Genomic DNA, 25,324 nt, shown 5'->3' on the forward strand with positions numbered 1-25,324 from the left:
GTGGACAGGGGTTTGAGGAAGGCCTCGAAATCCGCGATGATGATAGCGGGATGCTCCACCATAGCACCGTGCATGTGGAAACGCTCCACGGTGCCAGGTTTGGGCAAGACTGCCACACCAGGCTCGTTGTTACTACAGTAGATCTTGTGGCTGGCGAGCTTCTCTGCAGCGATGTTGGAGCCTCGAACATGTTGGTAATTGTGTTGATCCCGTCCGTCGAACATTGACAAGCACCTGCGACACACCTCGACGTGGTGACTATCACTGCTCCGCTGGCTCGAAACAAGTCTAGAGAGGGAGCGAATAAGGGTGTAGTGGTGATGGGTCTCGTCCTTGATAAGTAGGAGATGGATTTCTCGAGCATCATTGTTGTTTACGTCGCTCACCCGGATGGGGTACACCGCATTTTCGTCAGTGAGACCGTAAACATTGATGGCCAACCGAGGGTTGTGTGTACGGGCCTCAAACTTTCGAATATCCGGGACCTCTACCGGGTAGTCGATCCCAGCCATCGCAACTTCCAGCTCTGGCTCGTAGGGTAGGTAGTGGTTAACCCGGTGTGGATGGTTTTTCCAGTGGACAGGGTGTAATGCTGCAAGCACCGACCATACGAAGCACTTGGCGTCACTGTTCTGAATGTTCAGGACGGCCCTTTTTGCCGCAATGGTAGGTGGTAAGGGGACGTAGCTGGAGGCGGAGAGAGGTATGAACTTGCAAAGTTTGACGCACAGTTCGTGAGGCTCGCCACACAGCGAACCCCCCGAGCCTTTAGCTTGATGTTCCTCCTGTTTCGCCACCAGCTCATCGGTAAACTGGTTGTAGATGACCTCGAGGTTGTCGATATCCGCCAGATGCAGCGTCTTCGCCTTGGTGTTGTGGCAGAAGCTGTAAATTTCATCAGACGGCTTCTTGTACTGGCAACGTAACGATGCGTAGAATTTGGTGGAGTGCATTGCAAGCGCATCACCGAGGATGGAAATAATTTTGGCTCGCACGTTCTCCAAAAAGCTACGCACGTCGCATGAGCCCTCCGAAGTGATGACAAAATCTTCTAACAACCGCTGGAAAGCAGACTGGTTAGCTTTCGCCACAGGCTTGACGCGTTTGGCGGATGGTGGCGAGTCGGCTTCCGCTTTCCTCTTGGTCGAGCTGGTCGACGGTTGGGGGACAGGTGTTCCGACGACAACTTTGCATGATGTTATATGCCTCTTTAAATTATTAATAGTAATATGTATACCGCACCTGGGACATGATTTTTTAGCGGTTACACGCTTGCCTGGCACGCAGGTGCGACGATGTCTTGCAAAACGTTTGCTTGATATGCTTATTTTGCACACAGGACAACTTTTCATGGAGCGCATTTTTTTGGGGGGTATGTTTATTTATATGTGATCTGTTGGTGGTAGAGTGTTTACAAAAAAAATGCCTTACGAGAAAAATTTTGTAGGCTAATTCTAATTAGTGTTAGTTTGAGGGTTTATTTATATATGGGTGGCGTTGTTTTCCTCAAATATGTGCTTTAATAGTTTGAGAAAAAAAAAACACGTGAAACTCTACAGAGGTGCGGTAATCTATAACCGCAGCCATTAGAAAACTTTTACATTTTTGGTTGGGCACCACGCACCCTGGCGAGGTTATAGGGGCCAGGCATCCTAAAAAACAACAATTATTATTTTGTTTGTTTGTTTGCGTTACAATACATACGCGCGCGCGCGTGCGTGGCACATCGTTCCCCCGAGAGAGGTTTACAAAGGTCACGATATACGGAGTTGGAAAATTACGATATGGCGCATTCGCTCGTTACTGTTGCCAGCCATGGGTCTCTCTCTCTCTCTCTTCATCTTACACCAACGTTGGCATCTCTATTTTTTTTTTTTTAGTTGTAAGTAAATTGCCAACACACTCTAGTTAATAATGCTACATATTATACACACACACGCACACACATACTGCGTTGCCATCCACCCATCTCTCTCTCTTTTACGGCAGTACATATTTGTTGTCGGCTCTCCTTGTTTAGTGTGTGTAGGTTGGCAACATTGCTTTATGCGCTGTAAGGCAAGCCTCAAGCAAAGTTGCCAGCTCCTTGCTTTAGGCTGGGTTAAACCAAAAAAAACCTTGGTGTTTTTTTTTTTCGAGTGAGGAGTTGGCAATGCTGATCTCCACTTGAGGGCGGTCAACCAGGTTGATTGCACAATCAAAATTGCCAGCTCTTTGCTTTAAGTTAGGTTAGACCAAAAAAAACCTTGGTGATTTTTTTTTCCGAGTGAGGAGTTGGCAACGCTGATCTCCACTTGAGAGCGATCAACCGGGTTGATTGCACAAGCAAGGTTGCCAACTTCTTGCTTTAGGTTAGGTTAGAGTAAAAAAGGCTGTGGGTAAGCTGTCGGTTGTTTAACTCTTCCCTTTCTCTTTTTTTTTTCTTGTAAAAGGCTATGGCAAAAATACCAGTGGGTTGGCAACCTTGCTTTATGCACTGTAAACCAAACCTCAAGCAAGGTTGCCAGCTCCTTGCTTTAGGTTAGCTTAGACCCAAAAACAAAACCTGGTGATTTTTTCGAGTGAGGAGGTGGCAACACTGCGAGAAAATACCTCAAGCAAGGTTGCCAGCTCCTTGCTTTAGGTTAGGTTAGACCCAAAAACAAAAAACCTTGGTGATTTTTTCGAGTGAGGAGCTGGCAACACTGCCAGACCAGGGGGCTCTTCGAGCCCCAATAGAGGGCGTTCAACCGGGCTGATTGGACTACTACTGTCCTTGTCGCCATTGAACTCATAAAAATGAGTATTTTTTCTCTTTAACGATTTTAAGTATAATTTACTGGGAAAAGGTTGAATTTGTTTTGTTTAAAACATGTTTAAAACATGTTTTTTTTAACTCATGTTTAAAACTATGTTTAAAACAAAAAAACATGTTTTAAACAAAAAAAACAGTTTGTTTTGTTCTTTTTTTAAAAAAAACACAAATTTTGCCAACCCTGGTTTCAGTACATGTTGTATTTTGTGCAATAAATCCTGTTTATGCAGAAATGTATAGTGACTTTATAATCACCCTGTATATTTCAATAGTATCCACCAATACAATAAATAAGTGATGTAGATGAGGTTTTCCTTTCCTCGACTGAACTTTCATCTGTTCTTTTGCCCCCATCGCCTCCTAATCATAGGGTCTGCGCACTCTTCCATCTCGTTGTTGAATATCGATACCGCAACGACAGTGAAACGACCAATACTCGTTGGCAGTGACAACGACAAGATTTGTACAGTCAATCGATAGTAAAAATATCGATGGGCGCTTCCGGTAACGCTCAACGTTGGAACACTGTGAGGTTTCTACATTGCATGGTTGCAGAATTGAGTAGCACTGAGCTACAGCTGATAACAGTTGAGAATGAGCTGCAAGATTTTATTTTCATGCTGCACCACAAATTTGGCTGGATGACTACGAGAGTTAACAAAGAGAATGTTATTAACTACAAAGAATGTTAGGTAACTACCGTGTTTAATACTATGCGATGGTATGATGCGCCCGTCCATCTACAATCTTGCAGATAAATAGGTTGGGGTAGTGCTTAAAAAACCATGAAGTAGCAACTGCTACCTCGCAAAATACAAGTGGCGCTGATCTTTCCAGCACGCTTTGCCTCAGCGTTGGGTGTCTTGATCATAGACGTCTGGATACACTCTGTGTTAAACTTCGTTTTTCCTTGTCGCTTGACGTACGTTTGTTTATTTACTTGCGTCGTCTACGTAACAGGCGTTACCTTGTAGTGCATCAGGGATTTCCAATCTGTGTATTGCTCTGGTGCGGTTTCGTATTGCAAATTAGAGTATGTTATTCCATATAAATATTTTGCATGCTCACTAAAAGTATATGTACTTATTATGTTGATTTGCTCGAGAAGCTTTAAAAACAAAAAAACGTAATTCAATTTCTTCATTTTTAAATCGAAATTTTGCTCAATTACCCCTCACCCCCGTTTTTGTGCATAAATAAGTTATTTTGTTCATTTGTAATAATAAAAGGAGCGAATGTAGAATATAGAGAATGTCTCTAATTTCATTAATATTTGGTATACTAACTAAATTTGGCCTTCTAATCACGAATCTGTTGTTAAAATGCCGCGGACACGTCTAGATATCGTGAAAAAAAGTTTATGTAAGTTGATTTTTTTTTAAATTGTTTTACGAACAAAATTTTAACTATGCTTGCCTAACCTAACCTTGCCGAAAATGATTCGTGGGGTTATCCGTCATTGGTTTGTGGGGCTACCCGTGCATAGTTCGTGCGGCTACCCGTGAATTTTTACACGCGTCCGCGGCATTTTAACAACAGTTTCTTGAATAGAAGGCTAAATTTAGTTAGTATACCAAATATTAACGAAATTAGAGACATTCTCTATATTCTTCATTCATACCTAATAAAATAAAAATATTTGTAGAGGTTTTTGGGTAAAACTTCGACACAGTCCCAACACCTCTCACTCGTTTCTTACGTTATTTTTAACATTCGTACTTACCTATTCTGCATTACGAAAGATTCTTGAAGGTGGTATTTTGCTTTTTTCACGAAAATAATTTGAATTTGTGACGTGAGGAGTAATTATTGTTGTTCCGTATTTCACTTCCGTAAGACACAATATGGCGAGGCAGCTTGACTAGCGTGGTACATCATCATTGGGTATGCAGTGTTTCCAACCTTGTCAACCAAAAAATCCCCACGAACCATTGACGGATAGCCCCAATTCATGAATAGCCCCACGAACCATTCACGAATAGCTCCAATTCATGAATAGCCTCACGAAGCATGCACGGAGAGCCCCACAAACCATGCACGGCAAGGTTATGTTAGGTTCGGTTACGTTAGGCAAACATAGTTAAAATTGTCATCTTCTTGCAAAAAATGGCGTGGTTGGAACACTGACAGGGAGTTACATCATGAAACATTCAGAACGTTTGGTTCACGTAGTGCAAGGAATGACAATTGTGCGTCGGAGAGATATTTCTGTTCAAAAATACAGATTTCCCGGTGAAATAGATTCCACAATGAAAGAAAATACCTCCACGAACTTATAAATGCTACAGAAACTCATTTCCGTAAGTAGTTTCTTGTGTAAAAATGAAGAAATCTGTTGGGACCGTATCGAAGTTTTACCGGTTCTTGTTCGTGAACATATCAATCAAATGAAGTCTATGTAGATTATTTTGATATTTTTGGCTGCAACTATTTTCACCAGATGGTGAGAATAGCATACAGAGCTATTTTCACCAGATGGTGAGAATTGGATGTAGGGCTATTTTCACCAGGTGCTGAGAACAGCATGTAGGGCTATTTTCACTAGCAAAATAATTACCCAAATTATAACATAACACTGTCCTTTATCTTATTGTATTATATTCATTGGCATTGTTGCTGAACTTGCTGCTAAGAAGTTATTTTAAATTAAAAATGTGTGTGACAAGGTAGTGAGAATAGCAGAAAGTGCTGAAGACCAGAAATTACATGATCAGGTGTTGGAAAGTATTTACCGAAGTAATTTTAATGCTAAAAACCCTAAACCTGACCTGCCTAACCTAACAACAAAAGCATTTCGGAAGGTAATACCCCTTCGTACTTATGTCATGTGACATATTAGCAGCACCAGTTCACATCAGAATAATTGCGGTGTTCTTTCAACTCCATGATTTGCAGAAAAGAAGTACTTGTCTCCTGCACGAAAATAAATGCGCACCAATGTAAACGTCATACACATCAACATCTAAAGAATACACACATCCGTATAGCGGGCCAGCGTAGGTTGCAAATCATGCACATGCATTTTAAAATCTGGTGAAAATAGCTCAAAAGCTAGCCTCACCACCTGGTGAAAATAGTGTCACCGTTTTTTTTGTTTTTGTTTTTTTTATATACGAAAATCCACTTTGTCATTCAGTTCCACAAGGGCTTCTTTAAATAAAATAAAATACTTATTATTCTTACTTACATTCAGTGAGTGTTCTACATGTTAACATGTGATCAGCAAAAGGCCGGAGTGATTCTTTTTTAATAAGTGTAACAGTGAGGTTTTAATAGATTTTAACAGGGGGAAATTTTACATAGGTTTTTTTTTTAAAAAGAAAGGTTCAGGTCAGTTGTAATGGAATCCCAATATTTTATCCTATTCATGTAAACCTAATCCTTGCCATTGCTATTGACGAAGCTTCGTGGGCAACCGTGAAGTCGATAAACCGACCTGAAGAAGGGGACAGTGGTCCCTGCAACGTCAATTACTCAACGCATACTCACTGAACGTAAGTAAGAATAATAAGTATTTTATTTTAATTATTGTTTATCAAGTGAGTAAGTTGCACGTAACCTGAAAAATGAAAAGGACTTCTTTGAACAGCATTATACCATGATTTTTTATCTTTCTTTTTCTAGATTTTTTCATGTGATAGTGACAAGAAAAGATGGCAGATAAAGAAGGACAGGAATTACGGAATACAGGCTATGAATCTGTGCCCATTGGAAGTGGTAAGTTAAAATAATGGTTCTTAAGTTACTGTATTTATATCTAGTTGGTAACTGTTTTGATTGTTTAATGATTTTTTCTTAAAATCTCCTAGGTTAAGACTAATTATCGCAGAATTGTGGCAATGTTCGTCACACTAAATTTGAATCTTCCTGAAGGTAAGTAATACTGTTTGGGTTTCCGGAAACAGTATTTATGGTCGAAAAAAAATACCTCACACAATCATCCAAGATATTCTCCATTCATAGAAGAAAGACGAAGTATGGTAAACTAGTAGGAATTATTGTGGAAGTCAATTAGAAGTTTCCTGTAAATAATTAGCACAATTTGCAGTTCGAAAAAGTCCCATTTATAGTTAAAAAGAAGATACAAGAGGTTACCTTGCGCAAACAGCACCAATGAGGCATTCCACAGACTGTTACCATTATTAAATTGTTCCTTGGGGGGTCTCACTTATCGTACGTAAGTCAAACATCTTCTCTGACAAGCCCCGTATTTTGTCTTCTGATGTCAGGTTAAATGTTTTTATTGTTAGCTAAATGTAATGTATGTATGCTAAGATATTTAAACCTAACAAGCTTAACCTAATTACGAAAGCATTCTGCGCTTGCATCGGAAGATGAAATACGCCGCTTGACAGAGAAGGTGGTGTTTGACTTACGTGTGATGAGTCATACCAGTAACTAAGACGACCGTAAATGAATGTCTGGTGGCAAGTAAGGAATTAAATAGGAGTATATGGAAGTGAAAAAACATTCTGAAGGTAACATGTATTAAGTAATAGCTAAAACTCCTCAGTATGTGTTGACAGGCATAAATCGAAATCGAACTATGTAAAAAATGCATGCCAAGCATAGTGAAATCACAATTAAACAAAAGGAAGTTGGACCTATTTAGTTTCTTTCTGAGTTAAGATTGAAGCAGTTGACTTCTGTTATAGTCAATTATAGGTCTATTTAAATGTAAAAAGTTTTTATTCCCAGTGACGGGTACAATTTTTTTTACATATATTTTGATTACTTGTGTAACCTAAGATTTGCTTCAGGGAGTGGCAAACATAAATAACAGATATTTAATCCCAAATTATGTCACATGTGAGTAAAAAACCTGTATATCTAGAAAAGGAAAAACTCCAATTGCAAATGCCACCAAACCTAGCACTAATAACCTAATAATAAAAAGTAAAATTATTTCACCATAATAGGAAAAAAAAGGTGCAATTTTTTTATTCATACATATCAATGTTTTGTGTAACATAAAATTTGTTTTAGGTTGAGGAAACCAGGAATAACAGATATTTGATCCCAATAGTATCACATAAAACCACACTTTACTTCACTAGCTAACAACAACAGAAAATATTCATAAATAACAGTGATCATAACAATTTTTTCTACTTTTCAGCAGGGATGTAGGAGGAGGGTTCCCAAATGTTCCATTAAAATTTGCGAAAGTTAACATGGCCTCTTACCTTGAGAGAAGTCTGTGAGATGGCTTTCTATCCTGAATTTCTATGTTTAAAATTGTTGAGTCAACCTGGCTCTCTTTCTAGAAAACTGTTGTGTATGATCTGATCTTCTAGCTTCCTATGTGTTTGGGAAGTATACCATGTCATAACACTGGTAACTTAACAAAGTCCATATTCCATAATCACCTCCTAGATACATTGCAGAGAATTCTGACGGTGACTTAAATCTATGACTATGTATTCACATATGTGAGCCGTGGTAGCTCAGTCATTTGTGCAGCTGACTACCATGCGAGAGACCTGGGTTTGATCCCCGGCGGGGGAGAACTGGGATTTTTTTTCCACCTGTTCAAGCGGGTCCAGCGCCAACCAGCGTCATATAAAGTGTGTACCTGGAGGAAACTGTGTGGTAAAGGCAGCCAGGAGCATGGTGCTGATCACATCATCCCCACCTTCAGCTATGATCAAGAAAGTGTAAAGCCCTAAGTCAACATCCCCTATTTGCCTTCATGGTGTGGTGCAAAGCACAGGGCAGCACTTTATTTTATGTATTCACATACATATACATGTGCAAATGTATATGTCTCCTTGGATAATGAGTTAATTCTGTTTGTTAGTCATTCTAAATGGTTAATAACACTGCTATGGATTTTGTTAATTGAACTCAAAATGCCGGGGGGGGAGGGGGAATGTTTCTTTCAATATGTAACTAATTAAGACAATTCATCATTTTATTTCATTTTTAAATTTCAAAATATATAAATCTAATTATGGTTTTGAATGAATTTGTGGTAAACATCAGTTTTGTACATAGAAATTTCAGCGAAACATCGCAGGCTCGACCAGGACTCAAACCCGGGTCTCTGTCATACCGTACCTTTTTCTCTACCACTGAGCCACCAAGCCGGTCTGGCTTTGCCTGATTTTTTGTTGCCGGTGTTCTACCTGTGTGGAATCGTCTGCAAGTTCTACCGCAATGGGATCTGTTGCCTTTGAAACACTTCAATGTTGCCTGGTTTAACATCAGTTTCATAATATGCTGATTTTGAGAAATAATTGTGTAATATATATTTTTTTGAAATATCTGGAAACCTTTATGCTGCCATGAATTGCTGCAATAGAATGGGTGGATAATAGACAGGAATATCAGTAAAGGCAGCTGCGGTGCCAGGATAAATCATCTAGGGGTGCTGAGGGCGTGCAGAATGAAATTTTAGGCACATGATGTTCAAAATAAAGAAAACATGAAATTTATACATGCATGCTTTAGCCACTTCATCGAATACCATCAACTTTTAATATGTTTGAAAATATGCCAATGACTTGATTATATTTTTGCTTTCTTGCTTTGACCGCATGTACAGTCACGGACACTTCTGGCTTGTAACGATTCCATTGGGAGTCAATGTTATTGTTACAACCCAGAAGTGTCCATGACTGTACAAAGAAGTACACCTGGCTTTCCTTTCTGATTAGTATTAATAGCTTGCCTGTAGTATACAATAATGATGGTCTCTCCTCAATACTTAAATATTATACGCTCATGACTAGGGAGACAAATTTATGGTAAATAAAAACTGAGGAGAGCGGTAAATAAAATGTTAGATCAGCGGTATATACCAGTGGTGGAAAAAAAAATTGGCACACACTTTTTCATTATGAGAGGAAACAACATACAAAAGAGCTATAAATTGATAAACTACTTCATTTTTATGTACTGTACACATACACAAGTACTTAGCTGTCCAACCAAAAAGAAAACATCAACACAAAATCACTTCATTTCTAAATTGCATATCTCAAGTGATTTATTCACTGTATGTATTTAAAGGATTCCTTGCTTGTCCAACAAATAAAATAATCACTACTGCACATACACAAACACATGTTGAAAATCACATGACAATAAACAAAATTAATTCATGACTGAACACAAATGACACCATTGTTTCCCTTGATGTGCGGGAACAGACTAATCTTCTCGCTGCTACAGCTAGCAAGTTCAATGAAACTGGAAGTTGAGTAGACATTCGGGAAAAGAAAGGAATGCAGCTTGACAGGGAACGAAGTTTTCGAACTGGGATTATGTACATGGGAAATCCCAATTTGCAGAGTCTTCCTGATGTGATCGAAGATAAAATGTTCTTCAGCTGCAAGTGGTAGGAAACTTTAGGCACACGTTTCATTACAAATCGACAGTTTGCACGCACAACCTAGATTGCCAGTTTTTGCGTGTTTTCTACTTAATTTGATGATATCTCACGGTTATTTCACGGAAAAGCATTCATTTCGTGGAAAAGCACACATTTCGCATTACTTCGCGAATAAAACTCATGCATATTTCATCATTGGAGGTGTAGTTACGTGCAGAATGTTCAAAATTTCATATTTTTTTCACATTTCGCAATTTTGCGCATCGCAAAAATTCAATGTCCCTACTCATGACGTCATGATTTTCGTAAGTCATAACACTGCAACACAAAAAAAATATTTGGTTGAATTAACTAAAGTTGGTAATTTTGAATAAATTCTTTGGTAACTATAAGTAGATGTGCATGATTACTACAGAGCATTAATGCTGGTGAATGTCATTTATTTGTTGCTAGTTTAAACAAGTGTTTGGTTGCCAGATGCTATTTTTGATTATTCTCCAAACTTTTCCTCTGTGAAGAGTTAACGGTATTTTCGGTTGAGAATTTGTTTTGAAAAGGGTGTGTGGATGAAAATTAAGGGGTGCCCAAGCACACCTTTGCACCCTCCTGGCACCGCCAGGTAATTTTCTTCTGTGATCATGACTGAAATTTGTGATTGATATTGGCTTGGAAAGGGGATGGGGTTGTTGGTGAGGAATAAACTCCTTCTTTTGTTGAGCTTTGCTCAGAGAAACAACAGATATAGATATAGATCCACCACTGTAGTTGAAACCCTAGCATGGTAGTAGTGGCGCTAGTGTTGCTGGTCTAAATCACGGGGAAGCTTGTAGTTGCCATATTTTCTGAGGTTTCAGAAAGTTTGGTGCGAGTGTAAATGAGAAATTAACTAAATAATATGATGCTCTCTACATTAACATGATATATTTTAGTCATGAGCCACAACTGTTTTTCTGATGTATATATTTTTTTTATATATTTCATATATTACTGATAGTACATTATGATTTGGTACACACAGGAGCAGGCCCATAGCTAGAATTGATCTCCAGGGGAGGCTCACGGGTTATCAAGGGGGGCTTTGTAAACAAAGTCCATTTTTCCAAAGTTTAACAGTATAAAATGAAAGTAAATTTTGTGGGGGGTCATTTACATAAAATTTAGAAATATCATACGAATATTACATTTTTTCTATATCTAAAACATCCCTTGAAGTGTTAATTGACTGATACTGAAATCATTCCACCACTCAACTACTCATCTCCGTACTACTTTTGATGATACAAATATTTATATCACACAAGAAAAGATGCACAATATTATGCCTACATTACATTCCACCCTCAGCTGAAGCAATAAAACTCCCCTTCGTTCCCAAAACTTGGGAGCTGTTGAACTTTGATGCTACTTAGACTTCTTATCAATAAGATGAAACAAATGTAATAGCTGTTGTTCATGTTCTTTGAATTTTACTTCAGATTGTTAGGAAAGTAATATTTGATGTCTACATTTTTACTCTTCACTGCAAACAAATTATATAAACTAGTTTTACCTAATGTAATGGGGGCTGACTGCAGTGCCAAGGGGGGGGGGGGGGCTGAGCCCTCCCCTGGCCCCTGCCTGGCTACGGACCTGCACAGGAGAAAAATACAGGCTCAACCAGGGGAAAAACTAGGTCCCATTGACGTCATCAGTGTTTCAAAGCCGACCGATCCCATTGCTGTGGCTGAGACAATTCTACATTAGTAAAACATTGGCAGAAAAAAAATCAGGTGGCTTGATTGAACGGGGTCCTGATAGAGCCTGCGGTTTTGAATTGAATTGAATTGAATTGAAAAGTCTTTTTATTTACTACAGAGCGAGATTCAGCCTTGGGCTGCTCTACCACCTAACTCTGGTGAATAATACATTTATAATACTGAATAATACTGAAATCAAATAACATAACATGAATGAATACGACATAAATGAAAAATAATAAAATTATAAGAGAATACAATGACAGATACATTAACACACACACACACACACACACACACTTACACACGTGTACATATGCAATTTCCAGATTGATACTAAAATAGCATGCACACAGGTTGAAATATTCGTTGTGTCAGATAAGTGTTTGCAAAATACATGGTTTTACTTTACTTGATTCCTGTTGCTTAGCCGTACGAGCTAATGCTCAATTGTTGTCTTTGCAATAAAAATAATACGACTTGTTCTTTGAAGTTTTGGGGTGTTGTAGCAAAAGAAACATAATCGGGAAGAGCATTCCAAACCTTTGCAAACCTTTGTCTATGTATTACTAACAGGTAAAAGGTAAAGGTGCCCCTGTGCATGTGCACACATGGCATGAAGGCATATAGGGTGATGTGGAAGTATAGAAACGCACACATTCTTGATCTCGGCCATAGTTGGTGTGATATGATCGGCATCATGCACAGCCAGGCGACCACCTTAACCCTCTCGGTACCCATTGAAGAGACTGGGTGGGCCTCAGAGCTGCACAGGGAAATGTCTGGAAAAAATCCTGGTCGAGATCACCTGTCCCGGAATTCGAACCCAGGTCTTTCGCATAGTAGCCAGATGCTCTACCAACTGAGGCACTGGAGCTCATGTATTACTGATAATATTTTGTTTTTGATGTGATGGACATAATATATGAATTTCTTACTCTCCTATTGACAACTAAACTATATTGTGAGACTAGCACCTGCTACATCATGATGCTGAGTAAACACCAAAATTTGGAAGGCTCCCATCAGGGTATTGAATCCAGGACTTCTCATACCAAAGATGAAAGCGCTAACCATTTGCTGAATGGGAGCCTCCTGTGTACAACTACAACATCAAAATGTGACTGAATGACCTATTCTTATTTAGTGCATGATACTTGCCCTTACATAAAATATACAATCAGAGCTGCAAACAGGCTGATCCCCATAATTTCTTGAGATTTTTCAAGGTACGAGGGAATGATTTTTCGTGTATGTATGCATTGTAGAATTATTTCTCTAGTTGTCTACGGTTGTTACAAGCATAAAAACACAGTTTTTGTTGTGACTTTTCAAGAGAACACACGCTCCCTTCATCAGACATTTATTCCTACTGTGAATAAAGATACAGTGATAAAAATGGTTAAAATTCTTTTAACAAACAAGAATCAGTTATACAGTGGATTTTATCAATGTTACATTGTTGTATCATAGCAACTTAACTGTGAAACAATCAGTCTGTTTTTATTATTATTTTAGATGAAGATTTTTATCACATTTTTTAAATTATAGATCCCAAATATCATCAGGCAATTCAAATCATCTCTTTTACAGAGATGTCTTCCATTACATTAAATTTTAAAGATGGTACCTTGCCCACTTGTGAAATAGAAAACTCCATAGTGGGTCTACGCAGTAGCAGCTTCTGCCCATTCACACATTCGCATGTACACGCCCAAATAAATATGCAATGTAATTATTTTTTATTATACTTATTCACTGAACACTATCTCCTTCAAAACATCGCTCCATCGGCGACTATATCTGCCTCATTTTACGAGCACGTGCAGACTGAGGTGCGTTCGTGTTTTGCATCCTTCTCATTGTACTCATTTGCTGCTGTTTTCAGCATGCAAGGAGAGAGAAGGGATTGACGCCTGTAGCTTGCAGTATTATAGGCTTTACGTGCATTGCTTGTGCTGTGTTCTCAGTGCAGTGTTGCAACCCCATTCCATTCAAGATCGTATGGCAGAGTAGAAGCATCCCACACATCGTACATTGAGGGATTCTTTTTTGGAAAAGGGACATTTCTATGGTATCTTCGCCCACCCTGTTCCAAGCATGGCAGGGGAGGACAACAAAGCAGAGCCGTGCTTTAAACAATGTCTTGCATTGCCTTGCTTATTAGTTCAGCTTGGCTAAAATAAACTGTCGTTGTAGCGCTGTAGTTGAATTATCCACCCGCGCAGGGGAAACGTGGATCAGTCAGCTGTATCCATTGTGTGGCAAAATTGTTACGCTATCAAAAGCTCGTTCCTGTTTCATTGCAAAGTGAGCATGATAAAGGGGAAAACTACATAGCGAAAGCAGGCTATTGAATGTTGAATTATCTGTACCCAATAATATCGCTCTTTTCGTGATCGACGGAAAATTCACCGTGGTATTTCAATTTGTATAAATTATTTTTTTAAATATTTTTCATGAAATAAAACTCTCCCATAGCCTCATTTTCAGTAAAAGATGGTCATAATTTGGGTTGCCAATACATTTAGCATCTTTATGGATGCTAGTATTTGAGAGGGTGATAAAGCACTTCATCTGGATAGGAGGAAGTGCACACCCATAAAGTCAGACGACCAGTTGCCTCTGGGTCTACGTTGCAATTCTCATTATTTAATTTCTTCCAGTCTTCTGCAGTGAACGAAGCTTCCCAGACATTCAAATCTATGACTCCCGCCCAGTGGCGGCTCAAGGTGAACCAAAGTGGAGGGGCGATAGCTCACAAATTTGCTCTATTGATTTGCTTTATTTTACTTCTCCTTTTGTGCCACTTTTGGCTAATTTGCGAAGATGGGGATGAGTGATATGATGAAATTGATGAATGAGCACTCACAAACATCCATACCTAGGCCGGGATTCGAACCCGGGACAACTGGCATCATAGCGCGATGTGCTAACCACTCCGCCACGGGGGCCGACACCAATTTGCTCTACTAGTAATGTGAGTTTAAATGGTGAATTTTGTATAACAGCCAACATGATAAGAAATTGATGCGTTCGTGTTTACCGAATATCATGTTTTACACGTTTGCACATATTATAATAAATTAATAATTATTTAACAGTAATGCGAAGAAGATGGAAGAAGAAATAGAATTCGAACATATTTAGTCGTTTAACAGAGCGGAAAATTCAGAAGTAGGGATATTAATTTTTACACAACTTGAGAAGCGCAAAGATGAATATTTACGTGCATCGATCATGAAAATTTCTAGTAAAAATGTTACACAGAAAAAGTTTCCTGTCCAACTTTACTAATTGATATGTGAAATAGGGCACCAAAATAAATATCTCACTGGAAAGGTGATATCTGCGTTATTAGAAGCTCTAAAGTAAAAACTTCAAACTTACCAGAAATCTTCAGACATGCTTGTAACTGAAATTCATCCTTCTGTCTTTCAACGCAAAATTTGCGAGTGAACTCACGACCTCCCTTCTTTGACACTTGTTCTAGATTTAAATTCGACCTAGGTTTTTTATGTTTGTTTTTTCATCCAGACTTCTGGTAGAAAAACTTCGCACCAACAATTTCTCCACACTGTTCATCACGACAAATGCACAACTACAGCACACAACTACCGAAAAAGCTTCACTTTTCCATGGAAAACGAAGAAACAAGAAGTCAATACTATCGTCTTCCCATCCGGTCGTTTTATTGCTTCGGGGTTGCGAGACAATTTTGCCTAATTCTAAGAAATGTGTAGTTCACAGGTTCCTGTAGCGGCTCTTGGTGAGTTTAGATGACGAGTTTCTAATTTATTTAACATTTGCCTTGAAAAGAAATTGGGCAACTTTGTCACAGGAATTTTTTCAAACGTGCTAATCAAAACATGTAATTAAATCTACATGATGTACTCCACATCATTGTAATCCAAATGTACTTTTCACTAAACTCAGAAAAAATACAACGCATATATACGTTAATTTTGCGTGTAACAAGAATCTTTAGCCGACTTCCGTGGCTAGCATACCGCATTACAAAGCTAGGGCTCATGGGTTCGAATCCCGGCATGTGTATGTGTGTTCTTTGTGAATTCCCCTCCATCAATTTCATTATATCATCACTCATCCTCATCGTCATGATTACCGAAAAGTAGCAAAAAGCGACTGTAAATAACAAAAATCAAGCAAGAGTCTGTACATTTTCAGTTACCGATATTTTCTTTCCTCATTGGAAATTGCGTTATTTATTGCTCTACTCTTATGTCATAAGTGAATAAGATTATGGAATACAGACTGATTTTTTTCAATGGTTGGTAATTTTCTTTCTTATGTTAACTTCATTGCTTCTGGAAACTCTTCATTGTTTACCGTTCTCTGGAGAGAGGGGCAGTTTCGCCTAGGTGGTGGGTTTTGGACGACAAACCCACCATCCTCCAAGACACTAGTCCAACGTGTGTTATTCAGCCAGTTCCCTCCCCTCTTACCCCTCGCGACGCGCCTGAGAATGCTCTACGTCTCGTAAAGTGGGAGGATGGTGCCCCACCAGATTTCTCTCCAAGTTTCGTATTCCCCTGCACGGTGGCGTGCAAACTTCGCAATTGTCGTGGAAGAATGAATACAGAACCTACTAATCAACGATCTATAAGCAATGGAATATTTGCAATTCAGACAATGTAAAAGCTAATATATAAATGTTAATGTAATGTTTCACTTGTGATTACACACTGCAGTGTGGCGTCCGTATCGTCCTTATGAGAGGCCGCCCCTGTTCCCACCACTCTTTTTAATCATATGCTTCTCCTTGATGATGTGAGCTGACAAACCCATTCTTGGGTTTAAATTTATAGTCCAAATCATGTATGTGCCATCTTATTGCCATTTTTCTTCATTATTTGTACTGCATAATCTTTTGAACATGAACAACTTATGTTGGGTGCGTTCCAAAAGTCTTAACGAAACGAACAAATTCAACGAAGATAACTGGGCTCGTGAACCTGGTGAAACCAGTTATTTTACAAACTTATGGGACACTCTAGGTAAAAGCACAGGCGCAGTGTTTTGTTTAGGGAAAGTTTCCACATGGCATCCAGCAGAAGGCATGTCCTTCCGGCAGAAATAAACGCTACTGCTTATACCGTTACTCAGTTTGATCACATTGTAAGAACAGTTAAGGCACACTCATCTTGTGCATGTTGCTTAATATCACTCTCTGTTAAAATTATAATACATTTTCCGAACTAGTGCAATTTGAAACCAATAAGCACGCACGTTGTCTGCAAGCAGAAGACTATTCTCACCGAACAAACCAGCCTGCTGGCCTGTCCATTTGGTGAATCTCATTCTTGATTGAAACACACGGAATGTGACTTTTGGGACAACATAATGAACCTCACAAAATGCACAAAAACGCAATTTGCGATGATGTATAGGTTGCATCGACTGCGGCACACAATCTCCAATGGAATGTGTTTGCAACACTACATTTGCTCGCACACATATCACAGCCTTCCTAAATGATACAACCTCCCCTCACATGGTGCTCAAGCCAAAACACCCAATCAGCGTCCTCTACATGACTGCTGCAACAGCGTCATAGCGAGTGAAACTACCATTGTGTTCCAGCCCCCATTGCAGACTGGTCTACGCGGGTTGATATCACAGATCGCAGACTTCTCCACCATCTCTCTTGGCGGAGCGGCGTGGGAACACTTGATGTTTCAAAGGAGATGGAGTTCAATAAATAATTATAATAATAATGATTTGCATTACAGATTTATTTGGGTGTGCACATGCGAATGTGCGAACAGGCAGAAGCCGCTACTTTTGTACATTAGTTTTTCAATACAAGACAAGTCATCCAAAGCAATTGTGGGTTCTGGTAGCATTGCAAATTTCATTTCCAAATAATTGTGAATGAATCTTGTAGACAACTTCACACTGAGTTTGTTATTAAATTCATAACATGAGTTTCAGGTGAAAGGTTGCATTTATAGGGCCAAACTTTACTATTGAAACTTACAACTTTACTATTGTGACAAGATGCACATGCTGCCTTGCCTTTTGTTCTTGGAGATAATATCAAGTATCAACACAAATGTATTAATTGGTAGAGCTGAAATGAATATATTATTTGGTGATTGGTATAGCAAAATTTTAAATGAGGTTCCTGAAACTGTGTATGTTCAAAACAAAGATTCTACTCATGTGTTTTTTTAGGTCTAGAAGTGAAAGTTTCAATACGAGATGCTCATTTGGAAATTCAACATTTATGCATAGTGGATAAGCAAAATATACAGGAGCAGAGCATTGATGAAATGAGTGATTGTTCATGAACAGTTACAACTGAATACTGTTTTGACGTATCTCCAGTGTTCGTTGAAGATGAGTTCACAACATTATTGTGTTTCTTATAGGTTAATGCAACACGTTCAGAAGCAACATATCTGGCTGTATGGGGTGTCAGTTATCAATATTAATAAAATGTTTGCACAAATCCTGTAGTGTATTCAAAATCCACATACGATAACATAGTATTCAGCCAGCTATATGTCATCATGTGTAAGATAAATTGGGTGTTCTTTGTGAGTGTCTCTTCAACAATTTTTTGTAATCATCACTCATCTTGATTGTCGAAATTAGCTAAAAGTGGTAGAAATTCAATGTAAAATAGCAAATATACAATAACTTGAAAATGTTGCCTAATACATATTTTTCATATATTTAGCACATAAAAGATAAATGTTGTCCACATTTGTGGCAATCTAAAATCCTGGTAACTTATAGCACTGCAGATTTTTCTACCAGTTCTGGCTACATTGAGAACAATTATAATAAATTATAACTAAAAAGGCAAAAACAGGAGGTAACCACTATTTTAGGGCACTAAAAACCTCCAAATCTGTCAATTTTGTAAGAATGGTGAACGTGTAAAACTCTTTAAAGTATCGAAATATGTATTTGCGCTAAATTCTTAGATCTAATCATAATTTGTCAATGACATTTGTTATCTCGAATTGAATCAGCAAATTCATAGAGCGTGAATCAGAGAATGTATTGCTAGTTACAGAGTGCATAATGAAGAGTTTATTGAAGAACAGTTCACAATTTACAGGAGCAGAAGCTATAAATTTGCGAAATACTGATAAGCATGGTTTATCAGCCGACGATGGGGAGGGAATTCGAAGATAGGGTATCAGATGTCTCATTGTTAGATCTAAAATTGATAACTGGCAAGAGTTTAGGCGTCTGCTTAACTTACCATAAATATGACAGACTTGTTTCACCTCTCTGAACTTCTGATGGTGTGATTTGAAATATGAGGGCCGTCGAATTTTTCGCTTTGTGATGAAACGGTCTGGTCCAGATTATATTATTTTTCCAGTTAAGGCGATGAGTGGCAGTTTCGCATATCCTCGGAATGAGCACTGCTAATTAAAGAAAATCCCCGGTGAGAGCGAGAGAGTATGAATTTCTCTCCATGTTGCAAGTGGGAGCATTTTTTAAAGTTAATTCTTAAGCTAGATACTATGTTTTAAAGATATGATGAATAAGAATTTTCAGAATCCCATGTATTCCTCATATAGAAAGAAAGCACGACAACTTCAACTGCCAATCAAATCTTTAACGTGTCCCCTTTCCGTTCATGTGTTTTTTCTGTGCCATCCGAAGATTGATATTCCCAAGAGAACAAGTAAAATAATGCTCCCATAAGCGTAATGCCAAGTTTTCTTCCCCTCCTACGACCATCCAGTGCATAGACCTCTCTTTCCTCAGCTTGTCGGGGGGAGGAGCAGTTTAGGTCCTTGCGTCTGGCTGGGCACTAACTGTTCCTCCTGCCATTAAATTGTCACTTCAAATAATAGATTCAGTGGCGTGTTTTGGATTTAATTGAGGCCAACTAAGGTTTTTACTTGTAGAAGGCTTCAATGGGCATGTGCTTTGAGTACGGCTGCATTGGAATTATGCCATAGAATAGTCTATACCGTTCGTTTTTTCTGTCCCTTGTACGCCGGACGGCGGCCCGCTTGGCGGCCGGCCAGACGGCAACTCCCGGCGTATCGCGTATGATATCTCCGCTATCGAAGCCGCTAGCAAGTTCTCAGAATTAAAGTTACAATTAATTCAAAATGAACACGTTAACTGTTACAGGGGATGTTGGAAATGTTGTCCTCTTGCATCCACACATTTCTGGCATGTTTGTAGGAAATTTGTGGGCTGATTCCGGAGATTTGTTTTAAATTTTATGCAATAACAGGCTAAAGATTTACCCTAAAATACTTTTTTTTTTCCTTGGCCAGATAATGTCCGGCGTTTAAAAGCCGCCTGGTGCCATTTCTGAGTGGTATTCATATTTTATAGTGTTTCATTCTTTCGAAGATAACTGCATTTTCGGTGTCTAATCCGTGGAAATGATGAAAAAAATGTTCATCATGGTTAGTGCCTATTTTGTAATTTGTGCTTATTTGCCTGCTTATTTTGAGAGGTTTTTAGTGCCTATCAAACCTCACGGGCGATTCCTCTATGTTGGAAGTGAGGAACTTCCTACAGTTCATTTTTACTTATTTCCAGTTCTCTACTTTTTAGGAATTTAATGCGTGTTATAAAATTATGAGCGCAATGTACGTACAATTGCCAAGGTTTGCTACTGTCAAGAGTTGACTGCTCTCGGTCGCTCCAGTAGCAGTCCAAAGACGATGAACATGGGCTTTTTTTGCCGCTCGCTGAGGAACCTCGGCGGTCATCCTACAAACACATGGGTGGGGGGTGGAAGGGCAGTGCGAGGTAGTGGGGAAAGATTACGAAGATCGAGGAACCAGCAAGACTTTCCTCAATCAGCGGTGTCAGCCCCAACAAAATGTTACTAAACCAAGCACAATTTGATCTTAGTTGGCACTTAGCACCGTTTCTAGCATAATCTGCAAACGCCAATCCCTGGGAGAGGGAAATCGAATTCAAAGGAATATGTTTTGAGGAAATAAAAATAAAATTATGTCCAAATCTTATTTCTACTTCACCAGCGGACATGTTTCAAACGAAAGGGAGTATGCCGATCCAGCGGAAAGCTTTTTTACAACCATGCCAGGATCCATCCTCTGTCTTTTCTTCATCCTGCCCGATTTAGTTCGTCAGGAGATTTTATGGTAGAAAGTTGGGGGTAAACAATTTTCTCAAACGGTTTTATGTTCGATGTTGAACCCATGTCGTTTGTTGCACCATTTTAAACAATTTGGGGGGGGGGATTTACACTATTACATAACTGTTAAAAATAAGTAATGCAAGTTCAAAACTCTAGAAAAGTAGATGCAGAATTATAATTATCCGAAAAAGAAAATAATAATAAATCCTACCACAATTTAGAATCTTTTAGCATAATTTCGAAGTTTAAGCAACACTTTTTATTATCGTCAATCTACACGACAGGGAGGAGGAAGAAAATATAAATTCTTGCAAAATCTGAAATATCGTCAATGTTATTTTCGTCGATTTTTATAGGTTCACGTTTAAATATTTCGTAGTTCAAAGTGAGGAGCAAGGGCCCCTTGCAACACCTTGAGCATGGGCCTGCAGCTAACATTCTAAATGCAATGGCGTGTGAATGTAATTGAACCCATTTTTCAAACCTTCCTCGGTTTACCGTAACTTCTTCCTACGCTCCGAAAAAGCCACGAGTGGCCACTGAATCCTCATCCTGTTTATGAGACCTTATTTATCCGCCCTTACTTTCCTAATAGCAATGTGACCATGGATGGTGTAAATAATATAAGACACTGAAAGGTATCATATAAAAATTATGTAACATTTTGAAAACAGTTAGTAATTTAGCTTCTGAGAATGTTTTCAGTCTATAATGAAGAAAACTTCTGTTAATCGCGATACTTTATTTCTAAAATAAAATATAACAGGCAAATTCTTGGGTGGGCTCGAGCCTCTCAGGCTCATTTAAGTTGGCGCCACTGTCACAGGGTGGCTACTCATCGGGAATTCCTTGAATTCCGGGAATTATGCGTGAAAAGTTACAACTTTTCTTAATCCATATCGTATTCAAATTATACATGTATTTATAAATGCCCTGAGGCAAGTTTTTCAAAGTTGAGCTTTCATTTTTATCTAGGAAGGCAACAAAGGCTGTATGAAAAATAAAACAATTCTCTCAATCCGTTTACTTTGTTACTGTCCTTTCGAGAACAATCTGACATGAAAAATTATTGCAAGATATCGTGAGGTTGATTAGATAAATTTGAGTTTTACAATTAACAATTGTTTGTAGATTAGTGCATCTCATAACATCTGTGACTTGTGTTTGTAGATGTACGATATTTTGAGTCTGATTATGTGAAATTGCAAACAGTGGCGCAACCACGGGGGGCAGGGGCGTTGCCTCTCCAACCTTGGACGGAAATTACTTCTAGGGGGGCAAGTGAACCCGCAGGGGGTAATTACCGCCCACAACTTCACATTTTATGTAGGGTAAAGGAGGGAAAGTTCGCCACCAAAATGCTTTTAATTTTTTTCCTTCTAAACGAATTGGGGGAGGACAAAATTTATACGATACAAAAAGTAGTCATTATGGATTATGAGGAATATAACATAAACACTGTGTTAATTATACTTATGACGTAATGATAAAAATACTAAAATGAGAAAAAGTGGCGAAATTCCCGCCACATGCTGGGAAATTCGCCGTACTTATTTATCTTAACTTACTTATCATTTTATCGTCAGTTTAAGTGTATGAAATACAAAGTTGTTGCCAATAACGCAGACAACAAAGTGTAAAAGATCTACAAATGACAATACAAACTAATTTGGAAAGTAGTCAATGGGCACTGTTCTCCAGAAGAAGCAGAACTTGGATTGGTTATTGGCTGTGAATCAGAACGTTTTCTGTTACTCTGGCGAATTTACCAGAAAATGCATAGTCGAAAGAAATCAACTTATGTTTACTTGTACATGCACGCTTTCCAAAGCAAATCTTTTCACGACATCCTTACGGTTTGAGGTTACGATATCAATAATTAAAAATAAGAAAAATAATTCTTTCCTGCCACGAAATGACAATTTTCAACGTAGTATTGAAATTCTGCACCTTTGTTTGTCTTCTGTGTAGACGCAACTGCGCATTCCAAACTGTACTGCTTGCTTGCTAGTTCGCTCACCACAATGCAGATGTCAATGGAAACAAGGCACATGTTACTTCATTTTTTATAGACATCAGTTAGTGTTTCCAACCTATAGTTTTTATCTACGATTACAAAAACCACAAGTACGGCGAAATTCCCAGCATGGCGAACATCCCTTCTTTTACCCTAAATAAAAATACTTTCGTAAAATTTTCTTAGTCTTATCAAGTTCATAACCATAGCTAGGGGGCGGCGGGAGTCGGTCCTGGGCGCCGAACAATCTAAATGAGAAAAGTTGTAAAATTGATTGATTGATTTGTGATTTAAGTCCACTTTATGCACAGAAAGGCTGATCGGGATCTGACCTACAGTTTAAAGTGGGATCCGAACCACTGTGCCACATGCCTCCACCCCTCCACCGGGTATCGAACCTGGGACCCCTTGATCACAAGGCGACAATGTTACCACTACACCATCGGGGAAGCACAAAAGTTGTACAAGTGAATGCATTGGCGTCCCGTAAAATTATTTGCGCCCTATTAAATCAATATTGATTTCAGCCTGCAAAAATTTGGATCCAAAAATGTAATAAGACTTGTCTTAATTGATTTTGTTTTTAATGCATGAAAGTGAGGAAAGTGAGCGTGCACATTTGAGAGACAACTTATGTAATTTCTGCTGTTGGTTTATTGTGGGATGGATGAATTGGTTGTGTAATGTATTTAAATAATATATGTTGTATATAATATGTATTAAATAAACTTTGAATACGTACACAATTTAGTGTCCTCGTCGCTCCATATGTGAAACACATATCGTGCATGAAAGTTATACATGTTAATGTAAAGAAGAATTATATTTGGAATGCATTTATCAAGCATTTTCTGTCCCAAAAATAGTGTGTGTGTATGCTTGTTTTCAATTATTAATGTGAAATTGAACGTGTTGAAAAATTAATTCAAATTGTTTGTTCGAACACAAATGCTTTAGCACCAACTTCTCCCCCTTTTTTGCGTAATTTACGAGGATAATAATGTCTTGATACTACTATTAATAATAATAATACCGGTAACAACATCAATGTTGGTCCCGGGTTCGAATCCCGGCTTGGACATGGAGGTTTGTGGAGTGTCCATTTATCAATTTCATCATATCACTCATCCCCATCTGCGCAAATTAGCCAAAAGTGGCACAAGAAGCGAAGTAAAAAAAGCAAGTCAATAATAATAATAATAATAATATTAACATTATTATTATTAGTACGTTTATTCTGGTACTTCCCCCCAGACAAAAAATCGTCATTGCGCCTCTGATTGTAAATAGAAACAGCTCCTTAAATTAAATATTTTAATTACGTATATCACGTATACCGTTTGATTGAATCAGAATTGTTGGATGTTTTTTGTTATCACATAGACCCTTTATATTATTAAGATATTTGTGTGTGGATGTTGAGAGTTGAGAGGTGGCAGGTAATACATAAGGTTGAAATAGAGAAAACATCTGCTTGAATTTTTGGAAAGTTCGCCTTGAAAAACGGGAATTATACTTGGATTTTATCATGCTCCTAGAGTAGCCACCCTGTGTCAGTGTTCCCTATTTGTGTTTCACTTAACTACAATCATTTCTTTACACTGACGTGGGTGTACTTCTGGACTGGTTTCATGACAACACTAGAGTTGACGAGCTGTATCTCTGCGGGTGACCTTGACTAATTCGCGCAGATACAAGTCCGTAGATGCTACCTACTCGCTGTTGAGTGGTCGACAGCTCTTACAAAGTTAAAGGAGAATGACACCCATTGGCTAAGACAGCCGGTAGCTCCTCCCTTTGCTACTGCGCAGCCAGTCGTAGTCAAGGTTCACCCGCAAAGATACAACTCGTCCACTCTAGCGTCGAAAGCGTAGGAACGGGAAGGCACGAGCCTTAATAATTGAAAAAAAATATTTTTGAAGGTGAGAGAAATGCAAATTTTTACTGTAAATGACCTACTATGTTATGATAATTATTGCAAATTCATTCATGTTTGCGTTATTACATTTATTGACTGTTACCTAGCACTGCGAACACATACAGTTAGATCCTCTATTTTGCCCATTCTTACTTCAATTGCAAAATAGTACAGCACTAGGCAACCCCATCGTGCTTCTTGGAACGGAGATCATAGGCTTAACATGACGGGGACAAAATTGCCAGCTTTATGCAAAATTACTAGGGTGTATCAAAAAGTAAGGTGAATTTTCGATTTATTGAAAAACGTGCATAGAAAAAAAATATGAAACTGTAGTATTTTTGACACATGGTATCACACTAAAATTCGACATAGGAACCACTGCCTTCGTGGGCATATCGTGTG

At 38.6% G+C, this 25,324-nt stretch overlaps 1 protein-coding gene across 3 annotated transcripts in view; it reads left to right on the forward strand.

Annotated features, from left to right (window-relative positions):
* Positions 1-3,687: 3,687 nt before the first annotated feature.
* Positions 3,688-25,324, forward strand: part of LOC145990989 (band 7 protein AGAP004871-like) — an 86,501-nt gene continuing 64,864 nt past the window's right edge. For all 3 annotated transcript variants that reach the window (XM_083126622.1, XM_083126620.1, XM_083126624.1), the window contains exons 1-2: positions 3,688-3,827; positions 6,419-6,511. In XM_083126622.1, the coding sequence (XP_082982748.1) occupies positions 6,448-6,511 (64 nt within the window). In that variant the 5' untranslated portion in view covers positions 3,688-3,827; positions 6,419-6,447. The remainder of the gene's footprint in view (positions 3,828-6,418; positions 6,512-25,324) is intronic.

The sequence above is a fragment of the Lepisma saccharinum genome, chromosome 8, assembly GCF_977018435.1.
Source record: "Lepisma saccharinum chromosome 8, izLepSacc3.1, whole genome shotgun sequence".
Classification (NCBI taxonomy): Eukaryota; Metazoa; Arthropoda; class Insecta; order Zygentoma; family Lepismatidae; genus Lepisma; species Lepisma saccharinum.